This window comes from Oryctolagus cuniculus, chromosome 13, assembly GCF_051225735.1.
Source record: "Oryctolagus cuniculus isolate XC-2025 breed Fujian yellow rabbit chromosome 13, ASM5122573v1, whole genome shotgun sequence".
NCBI lineage: Eukaryota > Metazoa > Chordata > Mammalia > Lagomorpha > Leporidae > Oryctolagus > Oryctolagus cuniculus.
Window position 1 is genome coordinate 13,959,379 of NC_142879.1, and position 17,542 is coordinate 13,976,920.

General features: G+C 37.2%; 1 protein-coding gene across 18 annotated transcripts in view; it reads right to left on the reverse strand.

Annotated features, from left to right (window-relative positions):
* DENND1B (DENN domain containing 1B) overlaps positions 1-17,542 on the reverse strand; it is a 303,159-nt gene that overhangs the window by 183,109 nt on the left and 102,508 nt on the right. For 15 of the 18 annotated variants that reach the window (XM_070055062.2, XM_070055061.2, XM_051820442.3 and 12 more), the window contains one exon: positions 14,319-14,362. The exons of the other annotated variants lie outside the window; for them this stretch is intronic. In XM_070055062.2, the coding sequence (XP_069911163.2) occupies positions 14,319-14,362 (44 nt within the window). The remainder of the gene's footprint in view (positions 1-14,318; positions 14,363-17,542) is intronic. 18 annotated transcript variants of the gene reach the window in all.

Below are 17,542 nucleotides of genomic sequence, written 5' to 3' on the forward strand. Positions count from 1 at the left end.
TGGCTCCTGGCTTCAAATCAGCTCAGCTCCAGCCATAGTGGCCATTTGGGGAGTGAACCAATGGAAAGAAGACCTTTCTCTCTGTCTCTCAAAAAAAAAAAAAAAAAAAATGCTTTAAAGAACAAAAAAGAAAAGACTTCCCTAAAAAATTAAAAGTAGAACTACTCTATGATCCAGCAATTCCACTGAAGGGTTTTTAATCAAAATAATTAAAATCAGGAGCTCAAAGGAATATCTGCATTTCCCACATTCACTGCAGCATTAATCACAGTAGCCAAGATGGGAAAGTAGTCCAAATGTTCATCTATGGATGAACAGATAAAGAAAATGTGGTACACACATAGAATAATATATGATCCAGCCTTATCTTGCCAATACATATGAACCTTCGGGACTACGCTAAATAAATAAGCCAGCCTCAGCAAGGCAAACTTAAATGAGGTATCTGAAACAAAGTCACTGAAGCAGAAAGTAGAATACTGGCTGCAGGGGGAATAAGGAATGATGAGCTACTGTTCAACAAGTATAAAGTTCAGTTATCCAAGATGACCAAGTTCTAGAGGTCTGCCATGCAACAGTGTGTTTGTGGTTAGCAATAATGTGCCATACACTTAAAATTTTGTTAAGAGGTGGATCTCGTCTATTCCTCCACAAAAATTATCCTCCAAAATGATTTTTTGGGGCAGTGTTGTGGCATAGTGATTAAAGCTGCCACCTCCAACACCAGCATCCCATATGGGAAACAGTTTGAATCCTGGCTGCTCCACTTCCGATCCAGCTTGGTACTAATTTGCCTGGGAAAACAATGGAAGATGGCCTAAGTGCTTGGGCCTCTGCACTACATAGGAGACCTGGAAGAAGCTCCTAACTCCTGGCTCCTGGATTCCATCTAGCTCAGCCCTGTGGCCATCTGGGGAGTGAACCAATGGATAGAAGATCTCTCTCTCTGTGTCTCTCTGTCTCTCTCGCTCTGTGTGTATGTGTGTGTGTGTGTGTGTGTGTGTGTGTCTTCTCTCTCTTTATGTAACTTTGCCTTTCAAATAAATAAAATAAATCCTTTTTTTAAAAAGGGTTTTTAAATTTTCAAGTCGATTCCCTTTCTCACTTTCTCTCTGAACTTTCTCTAGTTAAGGAACAGTTCTTTACACAATTACAATGGCCTTCCACCTAATTTCCATGTCTCAAATGGGTGTGTTTTTTTTTTCTTATCCAAAAAACCTACAATATTTTCCAAAAATGAAAGATAGATGGGATTTGGAGACCCCTTCCTGATACTATCACTGATAGTTACTTATTTCCTACAGATGCACACCTGTTTATAATTTGCCCCCAACGGTCTCTGCACCCTGATTGTCAAGCTCTATACATCCCACATTCTAGCTACACTAAATTAGCAGTTATCTGAAGAAGCTCTTGTGCCTAATATCGTATTTGGCCCCCAATGCCATAAGGCTCTACAACTTGAAGTTCTTTGATATTACTCTTCCTCCTTCATATTACATATCCCATAAATAAGTAAACTTTTTTTCCTGCTTTAACTACATGGATGGTAATGTAAAAATTTTAAACTATTAAGATTTGTAATGCAAAACATAATAAATGATCCTAGCTGGCAAGCTAACAACAATAACAATCTAAAGGAAGAGCTAGATATATCATCTCTGTCTTACAAACCAAAATATCCATAAGGGTCACAGGGTACAATTATCAAATTACATTTCTACTTATGGATTTAAGGACACAGGTGGGGTTCTACAAAAAGCACATGTCTTCCAACATCTCTATGTCTCTCTAAACACTGAGTGGTAAATCCATTGATAGAAGTATAAACCACATCACCATGCTTTCCTCACGTCCAGTCAGAGGTTTCATACAGCACTGCTTATAAGATATTCCTACCAGAATACCTGGCATATCCAAAACTGAAACATCACCCTCCTTCAAAACATAATCCTCCTCTCCATGCCCTATCACCATACTCTCAGGCTAACCTTCTTCCAGTCTAACTTTCCAAAATTTAGAATCATGGAACGACCTTTATTTTACTTTTAAAAGGAATTTTATTTATTTATTCCTTCATTCCTTCATTCATTCATTCATTCATTTGAGAGACAGAGAAACAGAGATGGAGAGACAGACTAAAGCCCACAAAGGCTAGGACTGGGCCAGGCTGAATCTAGGAGCAAGGACCTGCATGAGTGGCAGGAAGCCAATTTCTGGAGTAACCACTACTACCACCCAAGGTCTGCATCAAAAGGAAGCTGGAGTCAACAGGCATCGAAGCCAGGTATGAGACACAGCAAAAGTTAGTAAGAGACCCATTTTGCAAAAATGACCACTAGACTTGCATTGTTGTTTTATTTGGTCAGATAAGCCACAGGCAAAGCTACATGTTATCAGTTAGTACTAATTTATCAAGATAGAATGTAATATTTTCACTTATCTGTAAAATATATATGAATAAACAGTTAACTGTGTATTTGAATAATTATGTTAAAAAGTAACAAAATAATTCACATTTAGATAAAGCATTCATGATCACAACTAGCTCAAATATTAACTATATATCATGTAGTTAAGTTTTAGAAATTCAGTCTGTTTTCAAAAGGTCAAATATTGTATACTATTTAAAATATTTCTATGAAATATTTATACCTAAATTATGCCTTTAAGACTTAAAATGTTCCTGGTTTAATCAATTTACACTGCATATATGTGTTGAAATTACTATATTGTATCCTATAAAAATGTGCATGTATTATATGTTAATTAAAATTTTTTTTAAATAAGCAGTGGTTTTTCTACTTACTACTAGTTGAGTTATTTAAAGGAGGGTTAAGCTTCTGTTTATAAAGAAAACTGAAAGTATTTCATTGTAAAAATTAAAAGAACAATGATTAAAGGAGGATGAAGGAGTGTGTGAGTAAGGAAGGGTTGGGTGGAAAGTATCATGCTCTTAAAACCGCATATATGAAATACATGAAATTCGTTTCCTTTATATAAGTAGAAAAGTAAAATAAAAACTTTAAAAATACTAAAATTACAATTAAAAAGACTTAAAATGCCAAACATATGAGAGGTCTATTAAAATGCACATAATTTATGTGAATCAAAATGAAAATATAGTAAGTAGTACTATTCATCTGCACTCTTTTAGTTCTCGCTTAATGTACAAACGCATTCCTTTTTTGCAAACACAGCAGCTGGGAATAAAAGGGAAGGTTTCAAATGATCATTTTCACATCATATTCCATCATCTTTTCAGCAGTTTCTCCTAGCCTTTCTTTGAGCTCCATTCTTTTACAAGAGATCTCTTTTTAGATCAATCCATATTTCCATAATCCACACTGCTGTTTCCTCCTCTTCTCCCCAGGGTGGACTAACCCCCACATCAAGAACTGTGCCTTACAACTGTCATTAAGCCTTATAACAATAACATGATAACAAAAGAACGGGTGGGGATGAGGTTTGCTGGTACCATATGTTGATTAAGTTCAATATTTTCAGCTAATACAGAATATTTTTAAAACTTAAAAAGTTTAATAGTGGAATGCCATCATGTCATTTGTGTTTCAGGGTTGGATTTTATACATTAATAAGCAACCTGGCAATATTCCCTTTAAGGAGCTTATTTATTAATAATATACTGCAGTGGGAGGGAAAACTGTATCACCAAATAGAAAGACGAGATGGAAATTTACAGTTACTTAACTCATGCTTATTCCCCCAAACACCCTCAATTTAAATTTATATTTTAAAAAGCCCTTTTAAAGCTGTACACAGTTATAAGAAGCAAAATTATTTCAGAGTAACATTCCACCTGAACAATAACATTACGCCTATTCCGAAAGACCATTTCTATCAAGTAACAGCTAAACATTCTTGTTTCCATCCTTTGTTTCCCAGTTAAGCAACCATAACTTCCTTTCAAACAAAACAAACTGAAATGTAAAATTCTGAGCTGCAGAGAAGCTTCCATGCCACACGATATTCCTCTGTTCTCCTGAATCTGGTACAACTGCTTCTGGACCATCAGCTATGTTATGACACCGTGAAAAAATAATTTTGCCACTGTTTCCCTCAAAAACTCCAAACCCTCTATGGAACTAAATTCCAATTTTATTTTTGTCAAATGTTTACAGCTCAGCAAAAGTAAGTTTGTAAAACCACATTTGCTTCTTTCAATCTGCATCATATATTATTATTGAATTTCTATAGGTTGCTGAGGAATGCCAGACTGCCCACGTTTGGTCTGAATCATTTTCATAGTTAGAATATAAAAATTATATAAAAACTGTTACAAAACCTCATCTCAAAAGCTCAGTCAATTAAAATCTGCTCATTCTTTAGTAAAATCATAGTGTCATTTGAGCAGGGTATCCAAATACAATTTTATTATCTAAAATGTATACAAATACATTCTTTTCAAACACGAGTTTCCTAAATCAAGTAATTCTGCTTTTCAGGAATTAATACAAATATAAGGCAAAATTTCTACAATATCACTAATTTCTCCAAATTAATTTCTGTCTGCAATAAAATTTCTAAAGTTTAACAGTAAAAAATATAAAACCAGAATGCAGAGAAAAGAATGTGATCATATTTTGCCTTAAGCTTCCTAACACCACCTGCAAAAGAAACAAATCAACAAATTTTTCTTCAAAAGTGAAGAAAAAGATAGAAAAATGTAATTATGAAGATGATCTAAGAATGATTATTATGCACTTTCTCACTTGTTTGCACTCTGTAACATTTTATTTCAATTCTTCTTTTTAGGCCTAAGAATAACCAAAAAGATAACACTTAGTGTATCTGCAAAGCAGACTGATGAGAAATACCTGATATTTTAGTGTTGCTACAATAGATCACTGATAACAGTTTTGGAATATGAAACAAAGTAAGCTGCCATCATCTCTTTATAAAATTTTATTTCATTAAAAGTTCAGAAATCAATCTAAGAAAAGTGATCATACATATTTACTCATAGACTAGTCTAATAAAAATTTATGATCGCATCAAAAATTGGATCAAGACATTCCTTTCTCATTTCATTCTTTCCATTTGGAACAATAATAGTTAATACAGAATACAATCAAATTTTTTTACTGTGTCTGATATAATCAATTAGTTGTTTAGAATTAGAGAATCAAAACCCAAAAAATCTAGTTTTTAAAAAATCCACAATTGTTAAATGTATTAGTATTTAATAAATTAGTTATAAATAATATAGATATTTTTTACGTGATGCAAGAAAAAAATTATAAAATCCTCAGGTAACAATATCATGAAAAATTCTAATTGTCCTGACTAAATTTGTTTTAAATCAATAAAGAAGATTTTTCCAATGATGGATATATAAAAGATCTTTTTAAATTAAAAAACCACAATTTTCCCAAATCATACAGATAAACCAATACACATTGCTGAAAATAAAGGAAATTAGTATACAGTACTGAGTAGATTTGCTCTAGTGTCAGCTACCAGCTGGCTGCCTGCAGTTACAGAAGACTTATGGAAATACAGCTGAAGGGTAAACTTTAAAATGCTCTATTTACTGTATAGTGCATAGTTTCACCCACTGTTCACTCAAAATTGTCATTCAAACTGTTTCCAGATTATATCTACCAAGAATTGTTTAATTAATGGAATTTTTATTACTGCTGTAACTAAAATTATCACGTGACATATGAGTTTTTCTAAAAGCATTCATAAATGCATTTTAGCACATAGCACAAGGGCACATACTAAGTTGTCAATATATACCGAAACTTAATTGTCTTTACCTTCTATAGAAATGAGAAGGGGAGATGGGCATGCAAGGCAGGCGTTCATCATAAACAGCCATGGGCCCACTAAACCTTACTGCCACCTGACTCCTCTGGTAAGCTACACATTTTTGTTCATACTTTAATGAATCCTTATTATATCTATCATAATACCAGTTAGAAATATTTCTCAATTTAAATTTATCATCACTCTTACATCTATCCCTCTTAGATTTCTTTGCCTCCTATTTTTCCAAGATATTAACATAATCTAGAATGATATCCCTCACCGAACTTACTATTCAAAAACAGTTATTCAAATCTTACATAGGCCATCCACTTTGCTACATATAGAGACTGAAACATGAGGAATGTGTTCCCTGTTTCCTTTAAGAAACACACATATAAGGGCTAGCACTGTGGTGTAGTGGGTTAAGCCACCATCTGCACCACCAGCAAACCACATGGGTGCTGGTTCAAGTTCCAGCTGTTCCACTGCCAATCCAGCTCCCTGCTAATGCGCCTAGGAAAGCAGCAAAAGATGGTCCAAGTGCTTGGGCCCCTGTATCCATGTGGGAGACCTGGAAGAAGTTCTACCTTCCTGCCCTCGACCTGGCACGGTCATGGCCCCTGCAGCCATCTGGGGAGTGAAACAGCAGATGAAAGGTCTCTCTCTCCCTCTCCCTCCCTCCCTCCCCCTCTCTAGTCTCTGTAATTCTTTAAAATAAATCAATCTTTACAAAAAGAAAAATAAAAAGAAGCATACATATAGCACAGAGAAAGATAGAGACCTTTTAGAAAAAATGAAAACAAGAAATGCAATTGTGAAATATAGAGGTATACAAAAGAAGCTATGAAACCAGACAGGTTGTGTAGAGGCTCAGAAACACCTCCAAAGGACTGATTTTCAAACTGAAGTTTAAGAATAAGTAGAACTGAACTGAAGGAGCAGAGAAGCAATACAGAAAATGAAGTGAAAATAGAAATGCCAGGGGAGGGAGGTGGGGAAGGAGGAAGGATGGCAAGCAGGCAGACAGGCCTGAAAGAAAACTGGATCAAGGGTGGGCACTGTGGGCACGTGGTTCAGTGTGGGCAGCCTGCATCCCACACAGTGTCTGATCTGCATCCTGGGAGGCAGCAGGCATAAGGACTTCAGTTCCTCCACCCACATGGGAGACGCAAATGGAGTGCGAGGCTCCTGGCTTTGGCCTGGCCCAACCCCAGCTGTTATGGGCACTTGAGAAGTGAACCAGCAGATGGAAGATCTGTATGTGTGTGTGTATTTATATGTGTGCATATTTACATGTGTGCGTGGTGTGATTCTGCCTTTAAAATAAATGAAAATAAACTTTTTTTAAAGACTGGGTCTGGGTCAGAGTGGGAAGGACATTTGGCCACACCTTCTCTGCAGAGTATCTACTCCAGTGCTTCACACAGACCTTACCTCCTACAAAAAATCCTGTCAAATAACTATTATGTCATTCATAGCAGGAGATACTTTTCTGATAGCAAAATGCATGTGCTGATCAAAAAAAAAATTCTAATTCATCAACTAAATGCAAGAAGCAGCATTCTCAAGTCTCTACTATCACTCAACCTCACCTTCAAATCATGAAATAATACTGTCATTCTGACTTTCCAACACTATGGAGTGTCACACTCAGTAATTAAAACTATAAATGGTAGGTGGTGCCCTCCACTCTCACCCTAAGAAAAAAACCAACTTAAGAAAAAATGCCATGATCAAAGAATAAGGTTTAGAGACTGCCTGTGTTGCACTCCTAACCCTCCAGCGTCTCTATGGGAATATCAGTCAGGCCTTTGAGGCCAGAGAGGCAGATGGACAGCTCACTAGCAATACCAGTCCAATCTTCCTTCCCCGAATGGAATCATGGAAGGCAAGGATGACAAATCACAAATATTTACAGTCTTAATATGACAAACAGGCACCTTGCAAAAAAAGACTCAATGAATAATTCTGTTCTTTAAAAAAAAAAAAGATTTATTTTATTTATTTGAAAGTCAGAGCTACAGAGAGAGGCAGAGACAGAGAGAGAGGTCTTCCATCTGCTGGTTCACTCCCCAACTGGCCGCAACGGCTGGAGTTGCACCGATTCGAATCCAAGAGCCAGGAGCTTCTTCTGGGTTTCCCACGCAGGTGCAGAGGCCCAAGAAATTGGGCCATCTACCACTGCTTTCCCAGGCCATATCAGAGCTGGATCAGAAAAGGAGCAGCCAGCACTAGAACTGGCAGCCATATGGGATGCCGGCACTTCAGGCCATGACTTTAGCCTGCTGCGCCACAGCGCCGGCCCCATAATTCTAAGTTCTTAAGCCACCTAAAGCTACATGAAAATTGTCTAACTTCATTTGTTCATTATTTAGTAAAAGTTTTCATCTCAGATATGACTAATAATCAAAACAGAACCAAAAAGATCTTTAAAATAATACAGCATTATTTTATAAATCTTTCAACTGTTCTATGTATCTGTGTCATCTGTTCACTCTATCTATATAGCATATCTAAAAATACCACAAAAATGTTTTATATCTATGAGGCTATATGTCTTATAATGCAGAAAGCTTTTGGCTTCTTCTGTTAGTGTAAACAGTTTCCTATCTCTGGAGAGTATCAATACACTAGATTATAAAGTCTCAGAATTAGAGAAATATTGTTCTAGGTGGCTTATACAAAGAAATGTACCTAAACTGAATATTCTAAGAAGTCCTATAAATCAAGGAAACTGAACTTCCAATATTTCAAATGAGCTGGCCTTTTAAAGTAATTCTAAGAGCTTAAATTCAAGTTTACAAAATTAAGGTAAGTTTTAGCAAATTCATCAGATTTTATAATTTTGGTTTAATAAAAATAGCTGTGTCCTCTCTAATTTAGCAATGTTTAGTGTACCTCAAAAGTTTATGGAAATGGAATTAAAACATGAGTTTATCTTGATACAAAACATTTTTGGAATCCATGTGTAGTTTTTTCCTAATGCACATTTTTCACAAACTTTTTGAAGATCCCATCATACAGTATAAGCCCACATTTCATTTAACTTGGGTTTATTGTTCCCAGATGTGTTCAGCCTACTTAACAAATAAGTGAACATGATATAGTGTTTTAGTTATGCAAAATGTAAATTTCTAGCCAAGTAAATTTAACTTCAGCCATAATTATATAGCATAGCATATTGCTTGCACATAATTTCCTAAATCCATAATAATCAAAATGTTGAGCTGATAATTGAGTCAATGGATGATTTCTATGACAGAACACTAGAATATTGATTACTAAACAAAATTTAAGTTCATATGCTTTTTATTATTTTTGTATGCTATAAAAAGAGTATACTTTTGAGTCATGTTAACAAATGTGGTCATTTTTCCTATTTTGCAGACATAAAAGCAATGTGTGCAACTACACAAAGCAGTGTAATCTGTGTTCACAAGGTCTGGTAATCTGTAAAACTGCTTGTGCATGACTCAAAGCCCTTGGTTTTCACACCTCAGAGATGAACTGTTTTGCTTTTCAGTATTTTCTTATCAGAGTTAGAAGTACTACAAACAGTGCTATGGTTTGGATGCTGAGTGACCCTCAAAGGCCCCTGTCTTAAAGGCTTGTTCCCAGGGTGGTGCTACTAAAAGGTGGAGGAACCTTTTTCAAAAAGACCTACCTTCAGGTAGGTCTTATGGGAGGTGATTAGGTCACTGGGGACATGTCCTTGGAGGTAGTTCTCAAAGCTGCAAAGGCCTGAGTCTGGGCCCACCACTCTCTCCTTGCCTTGCAGCTCTTCCTGTGCCCTCCGCGTGTGCTCTGTCAGCTACGGTGGAGACTCTGCCAAAGCTTCCACCATGACCTTTGAACCTTCTGCCTCCAAAACCATGTGTTAAATAAACCTGTCTCTTCTACATAAGTAGTTTGTCTCAGGTAGGTATTTTGTTGTAATAATAGAAAGAATACTCTAGGCCGGCGCCGCGGCTCACTAGGCTAATCCTCTACCTGGCGGCGCCGGCACACCGGGTTCGAGTCCCGGTCGGGGCACCAGATTCTTTCCCAGTTGCCCCTCTTCCAGGCCAGCTCTCTGCTGTGGCCCAGGAGTGCAGTGGAGGATGGCCCAAGTACTTGGGCCCTGCATCCCATGGGAGACCAGGAGAAGCACCTGGCTCCTGCCATCGGATCAGCGCGGTGCGCAGGCCGCAGTGCGCCAGCCGTGGCAGCCATTGGAGGGTGAACCAACGGCAAAGGAAGACCTTTCTCTCTGTCTCTCTCTCTCACTGTCCACTCTGCCTGTCAAAAAAAAAAAAGAAAGAAAGAATAAGTGTTTAAGACTACTAACGGCAATGGTGTCAGAAAAAAATAGCAATATATATACTTTGTATTTCAAAGAAAAAGAATAGTTTGACCTAAAACAGAAGTTCCTGGAGGGTTTTTTTTTATAACCTCTGGAATCATTTATATTCTTGGAAATTAAAGACCAGGAAGAGCTACAGGTGCTCTGTGTATATTTCTCACCCTTGTGTTTCATACCTTTCCTCCAACTGCCTACTCCCTAACCAGCCTTCTCAGTGGATCTGACTGTTTCAGTAATAGTAGTCAAAAAAAAAAAAAAAAAAAAAAAAAAAAAAAAAAAACAACAACAACAAAACACAACTATTTAACTCTTACCATAGGCTGGACATCATACCAGCCACTTTATATGTGACTCATTTTATTTTCATTTTTTTTTTTTTTTTTGACAGGCAGAGTGGACAGTGAGAGACAGAGAGAAAGGTCTTCCTTTGCCATTGGTTCACCCTCCAATGGCCGCTGCACCTCCGATGGCAGGAGCCAGGTGCTCTCCCATGGGGTGCAGGGCCCAAGCACTTGGGCCATCCTCCACTGCACTCCCTGGCCACAGCAGAGAGCTGGCCTGGAAGAGGGGCAACCGGGACAGAATCTGGCGCCCCGACCGGGACTAGAACCCGGTGTGCCGGCGCCGCAAGGCGGAGGATTAGCCTAGTGAGCCACGGCGCCGGCCTTATTTTCATATCTTTCCAAGACTGCTGGGAGATGGTATCATCCCCAAGCCGAGGCTTACGTAAGACATTTACTTGAACTAACACTACTTATAAGAAGCAGAAGTAAGATCTGAAAGGACATTTGTCTCACTCAAAAGCCGTAAGCTGTATTGTTCTTTCTGTTTGGAATTCTGTACCAAACTCTTCACATTTTAGCTGTCCCGCCCCCAAATTATCATATTTTTTCTATCAGTATCTTTACATTGAAAAGCAGTATATCATTAAATCCAAAGGCATTCAGTAATATGAACCCATTATCCCTTAGGTAGAACTACCACACAGGATTTTTGGTCCATGTCAGGTACTGGTGTATGATATGTTTGGTGGAGGCAATAATAACCCACATTATAGGTACTGGTTTATTATATGTTTCCTTCTTTTGCAAATGAAAGACCAACAGAACAACCTATATCACATTTCATTAGTTCTTGGCTTTTTTTTCTTTTTTGATAACAGTGGAGGGTTTTATATGTGAAGAAGTAGCAGATGAAACTACAAACTAAATGGGGTTGAATTTTGGCAAGTTTGCTTTGTGGAAGAGTTGGTCCTTCTAATGGACTTGAGAATGAGATATAACAAAATCAGTATGTCACGAAGATAGACTCTCGTGGGTGACATTTCAGTATTGATTGGTTGCTGTCGAAATGGGAGACAAGGGAATTAGTAGTTCACTGAGAAGCAAGTATATAAAAGAGTTGGTTACATTAGGAATGGAAAAGAGTATGTGTGTAAAGCAGAGAAAAGAGATTGAATAGGTTTATGTTTGGGACATGAGGGAGAGTGGAAAAGGTGATCAGTTCTATTTTTATAACTTCAAAAATGTTGAATAATTTTCCATAAGAAAGAGCTTTAGAAGTTTGAGAAGGACGGAGAGTTTTGCATCCTAAGAAAATATAAAACTGTGAATATTAAAATTGAGGATTACCATAGAGGTGAGAAAATCTTCCATATTATAGGCAAAGTGAAATGTCACCACAAAACACACCAAACGCTGGAGTAAGGGAGAAGATTTATTGTTGGGTGGGGAAACCCGATAGGCTGCCTCCCCGGTGCAGTCTGGACTGGGAGAACAGGTCTTACACAGCTTTGCAGAGGTGAGGAAGTGGGAGCAGCAAATCCCCTTATGGTGGGCGTGGAGCTGACACCTGTGGTTGGGCCATTTGTTCACCTGACCTCTAGTAAGCCAGGCTGGGTTAAGAATGAAGCTTATTGTACAAAATAGCGAAAGGGCCAGAGCCTAAGATGGTGCCACAGATAAGACCATACCATTTTATTAACACAAAGATGTTAGTCAGTAAACCAAGGAAGCAAGTCTGTCGGAATTGAGGGAACTTGAACGATTTTCATAGCTATTTTTAAAGTCGGATATGTCAAATAAGATCACATTTTATTTCATATTAAAAAAAACTGATACTTTAATATATCTCAGAGGTCTGCAGTGAATCTACCACAGAGTATCACAAAATGATTCTTCAAAGCCCTTGGTATGCAAAGCATAGTATCTTCAGATATAAAGTGAAGTAGTTAGACAAAAGGGTATCTGAAGTTCCTTTCAGCTCTATCCTTCAAAAAGACTGTAAGAGCTGCCATGACCTAGAATCCTAAAGGTTATGAATGTTCATCACCAGTAAGGGGTTAAGTGCTTTCATATTTCATGAAGTATGTGAGGGCTCATTGATGTTCCTCTGATCCCACGAATTTCAGAAACAGAGCAACAATTCAGGCCCAACTAAAAAAAATTCCAAGCACCATTTTATGCATCACAAAGAGAAACAGCAATAGTTGTTCTCACTGAAAAATCTTGTTATAGCCACACCGGACAAGTACATTATCACTCTTAATGTGAAACCACAATTTGGAATCTCCACATTTAAAAATTCTCAGGAGCAGCTTCTAAGGTAGAAATTAAAAACAAAAAGACCTGAAAGGTGACAGGTTTGTGCATGGGCCACTAGTAAACAAGTAGTTGAGAAGATTAAGAAAAGAATAATATTTCAAAACAGTAGAATGAGAGAGCAAGGTTCTAAATGTAACTGTACAACCCTTGGGAACATAAGGCTAAGCTTCTTGTTTCTAAATCATGTCTTCACTGTTGAGACTTCTTTTATGTGCTAAAGCTATTTATAAATCTATCCTTTCTCCAACAAACTAAAAACAAATTAAGAGTACTTACCCTTTTTTCATGTGAAACCATGGTCAAAGTTATACTAGAACTAACTGATATCAACCATGCTCATTTAACTAACTTTTCAGTGGACATTCTAATTTTTTCAGATTTACTTTCACATGCAAAAAATTATTCTTTCACATATAATCAAAAATCCTATAGCTCTATTTGTATATATATAAATAAATTAAAATATATATATGAATAAACTGCTTTAACTCCATGCTTTTATCAATTTTAATTTTTGTAAATTGTAAGAATGTTCCTGGGCTGGCACTGTGGTATAGCAGGTAAAGCCACCTCCTGCAGTGCTGGCATTCCACATGGGCACTGGTTCAAAACTCAGCTGCTCCACTTTCAATCCAGCTCTCTGCTATGGCCTGAGAAAGCAGTGAAAAATGGCCTAAGTCCTTGGGCCCCTGCACCCCTGTGGGAGACCCAGAAGAAGCTCCTGGCTCCTGGCTTCAGATCAGCTCAGCTCCAGCTGTTGTGGTCATTTGGGAAGTGAACCAGTGAATGGAGGATATTTCTCTCTTTCTCTCTCTCTCTCCTTCCCCCTCCCTCCCTTCCTTTCTCTCTCTCTCTCTCTTTCCCTCTCTCTCTCTCTGCCTCTCTGTAATACTATCTTTCAAATAAATAAATAAATCTTTAAAAAAAAGTTGTTTATCTGTAAACATCTATAGCATAATTTTAAATGAGAAATTTTATCCTGTTCCTTTAAATGAACAGTAGAAGTATTTCTATCAAAACTTAACTATATTTCTATTTCAAAATGATAAATTTATAATATGATTTTTTAAAATATTTCATCATTTTTATCATTCAAAATTTTAAGCACTCATAGAATACTGTAGTTTAAAATAAAAAAATAATAAATTCAACCTGTAGTCTCTGACACTATGTTTTTAAGAAAATATTCATACATAAGAATTATTTAAAAATAAGAAAATGTTGACAATTCAGTTTCTAAATGTAAATCATTCACATATTACAGTTATATTTACTTCTACATAGATAGGAATAACAGTGAATTCAGTAAAGATTTAGTATTGTCAAGTTTCCTTGATGCATAAATTTTTTAAAATTTCCAAATACATATTCTATATGAAACTATAACCATCCAATCTCTAATAGTTTCAATATAAGAACAACTTCAGTATTAATTTACTTGGGAACTTTAAAAGATCTCACACATGCCCTTTTGTTCCTCAGAGTTGATCAAGAGAAAATAACTGTAACTACTCAGATGTAGTAATAGTAGTAGCACTAATAGTAGTAATCATCATTATACTCCAATTTTAAATGTTTTTTAATTATGTGGTTCCAACCTGGTCTCCAAAGTCCTCTGGGAATTTCCACAATATCACAGGATCTGTAAATAATTGACACAGATCATTAAACAGAGGCACAGGAACACAAGCAACACTCTTGTTAAAGCACTCTTGAAATTGTCATGACCATGATTTTCAAATTTTTCCTTAAACACTGACAGTCTGTAAGGTTCACTTCTTTTATCAAATTTAATATTTTTATCTTTTAATGGATTTAATGACCTTAAAATCAGGGACAAGTGAAATGGATAACTTGATCAGGCTATTTAAATATCAACATTATTTCTTTCACTTTTTTATTTATATATCTTATATTTTAAGATTCTGAATACTTAATTTTCAATTCTAACTACACTTGCAAAAACCATAGGTTCTAATTTTAAAAAAACTGTAAATACAGTAAATATATACTCAAATCTATTTTAACTTGCAAAACAAGACTAAAGTGCAGCACTTTAAATTTAATATCTAACTATATAGTCATATATATAACAACATTGTTTCACAAATATTAACACCAGTTTTTTTATTTTCATTACTTTTCACATTAATTCTCTTCTACCTGGGATAATAAAACAAAGTTATTAGTTTTAATTAGCATTAGTAAATATTTTGGTCATGTATGTATTTTTTAATTGTTAAAAATGAACTTCTGAATACTTCAAATCTATTCTAAAGGGATAGTTTTATTAGATTAATATTACTTCTGAAAACACTTTTGGAAAGTCCAAGATAAAACTTCCACACCAGTTACCATCAAGATGACAGGGTATGAACTCCACTACAAGGAAAGGATACAGTGGATCAAAATAAAGAGTTATGCTTTCAAAAGAGCTATTCCACTATTTATGCAATTCCATGTGGTTTTTGTCATAACATAAAATTCAAGGATGCATAATTTCAAATGTTTTAATTTTTTTAAAGATATATTTATTTATTTGAAAGGCAGAGTTACAGAGAGGCAGAGAGAGAGAGAGAGATCATGTATCCACTGGTTCACTCCCCAGATGGCTGCAACAGCAGGAGCTGGGCCAATCCAAAGCCAGGAGCCAGGAGCTTCTTCTGGGGCTCCCAAGTAGGTGCAGGGGCCCAAGGACTTGGGCCATCTTCCACTGCTTTCCCAGGCCATAGCAGAGAGCTGGATCAGAAGTGAAGCAGCCGGTCTCAAACCAGCACCCATATGGGATGCTGGCACTGCAGGAGGAGGCTTTACCCACTATACCACTGCACCAGGCCCTATCAAATGTTTTAATTCTAAAACTCAATATATACCTAGCAACATTTTAGCATGAGCTGGTTCCTCTTTTATTTTTACTTGCAACAATTTTTTCAAATATTTTCCTTAAGTTGAAAATAAAGCATGTTTTCTGCAAGTAAACTTTTTTACTTATTAAGAAATAAAGGGGAGGAGCCAAGATGGCAGTATAGCAACAAGATGTTCTGAGTCTCACGGGGAAAACAGATAGCTAATAAGGAAAGGGGATATGGGCTGGTGACAGAGCTGTGAGAGTTTCGAGGGGAGAAGCCCAGGAGTCCGGCAGAGACTGAGCAGGACCACACAGAAGGAACAGAGTCACTGAGACACAGCAGAGGTGCGGTGGAGAAGCCCAACGGGGCGACTGACGCCATGCTCTGCCCCTCCTGGGGCGGACCAGGTGAGTCCACGGAGCTGCAATTAGAAGTGAGCAGGAGAGCCGGCGAACTGTGAAATTCCAAGAGGGAAGAGTAGAGGAAAAGACAGAGAACTCAAGCATACCCCTGCCCATTCACATCTCCCCCTCACCCCAGTGGACCTGCAGTCGGCTGGGAGAAGCCATACTGTTTCCATCTCGAATGCAAACACGATGCTACTGGATTTACCTTCCGTGCACACGCCCATCAATTGTGGGGCCACTTCACCACACACCCCCAACCAGAAACAAGGATCGCAACATTTCAGAGTAATTTCCCCTCACCACCACACGACCTGTACGATGGTTTCACACACCAAAGCCCACCTCAAGTAGGTGGGGCTTAGCACACCAGAGCTCTCATATCTGCTCCATCACCATTCAGAAGTGAGCAGGACTTCCAGAGGCGGGGCTACGTATTTCCACTGGCAACACACCGACACATGCAGCTCATAGCAGAGGGGACTCTTGCCACAAGCACCAAGACACATATTAAAGATAAAAGGTATTGGAAATGCAGAAAAACAAGGGGAAAATTTTTAATAAGACTAAGGAAGGTAGTATTAGCCCCAGAATGGAACATGACATCAGCTCTTCAGTAACAGAAGCAGAAGAAGCAGGGATTGAAGATATGCCAGAAAAAGAATTCAGAAAGTTAATCATCAGATTACTTATAAGCAATCAGAAACACACTTATCACCTAAATGAAAAGTGCTGCCAAGAAATTGAAATGTTGAAGAGAAATCAGAATGAAATTATAGGTATGAAGAATTCAATAGAGCAAATAAAAAAATACAGTGGACTGCCTCAAAAACAGAATAAATGAGACAGAACGAATATCAGAACTAGAAGACAAATTTCTGGAAATAACACAGTTAGACCAAGCATAAGAGGAAGAAAACAGGAAAATGAAAAACATAGTTGGAGATCTGCAAGATTCTATCAACATACAGATAATAGGAATTCCAGAAGGCATTGAAACAGAGAAAGGATTACAAAGCCTTATTAACAAAATGATAGCAGAGAACTTCCCTCTTCTGGAGAAAGAAAAAGACATCCAAGTTCAGGAGGCACACAGAACTCCCAAGGAAAAGAACCTCACTTCGACACATAGCGGCAACTCTCCTCAGTAACACATAAAGAAAAGATCCTAAGAGAAACGCCAAATCACATTCAGAGGAAATCCGATTAATCTCAACCAGACTTCTAATCACAAACCCTAAAGGCAAGGAGAGAATGGTGAGACATACTGCAAGTCCTAAGAGAAAAAAACTGTCAACAAGATTACCGTGCCCTGCAAAACTCTCATTTATGAATGAAGGAGAAATAAAGATCTTCCAGGGCAAACAGAAATTGAAAGAATTGGTAAGTATATGCCTAGCCCTAGGAAACATGCTCAAACATGTGCTACACACAAACACAGAAACAGGAACATCACTGGAAAAGTAGATAATTACCCAGCAAAAGAACAAATAAAATCCAAAACAAACTACTTACAGAAACATGGCAGGGCAAAGTCAGTACTTAACAATAGTAACACTAAATGTAAAT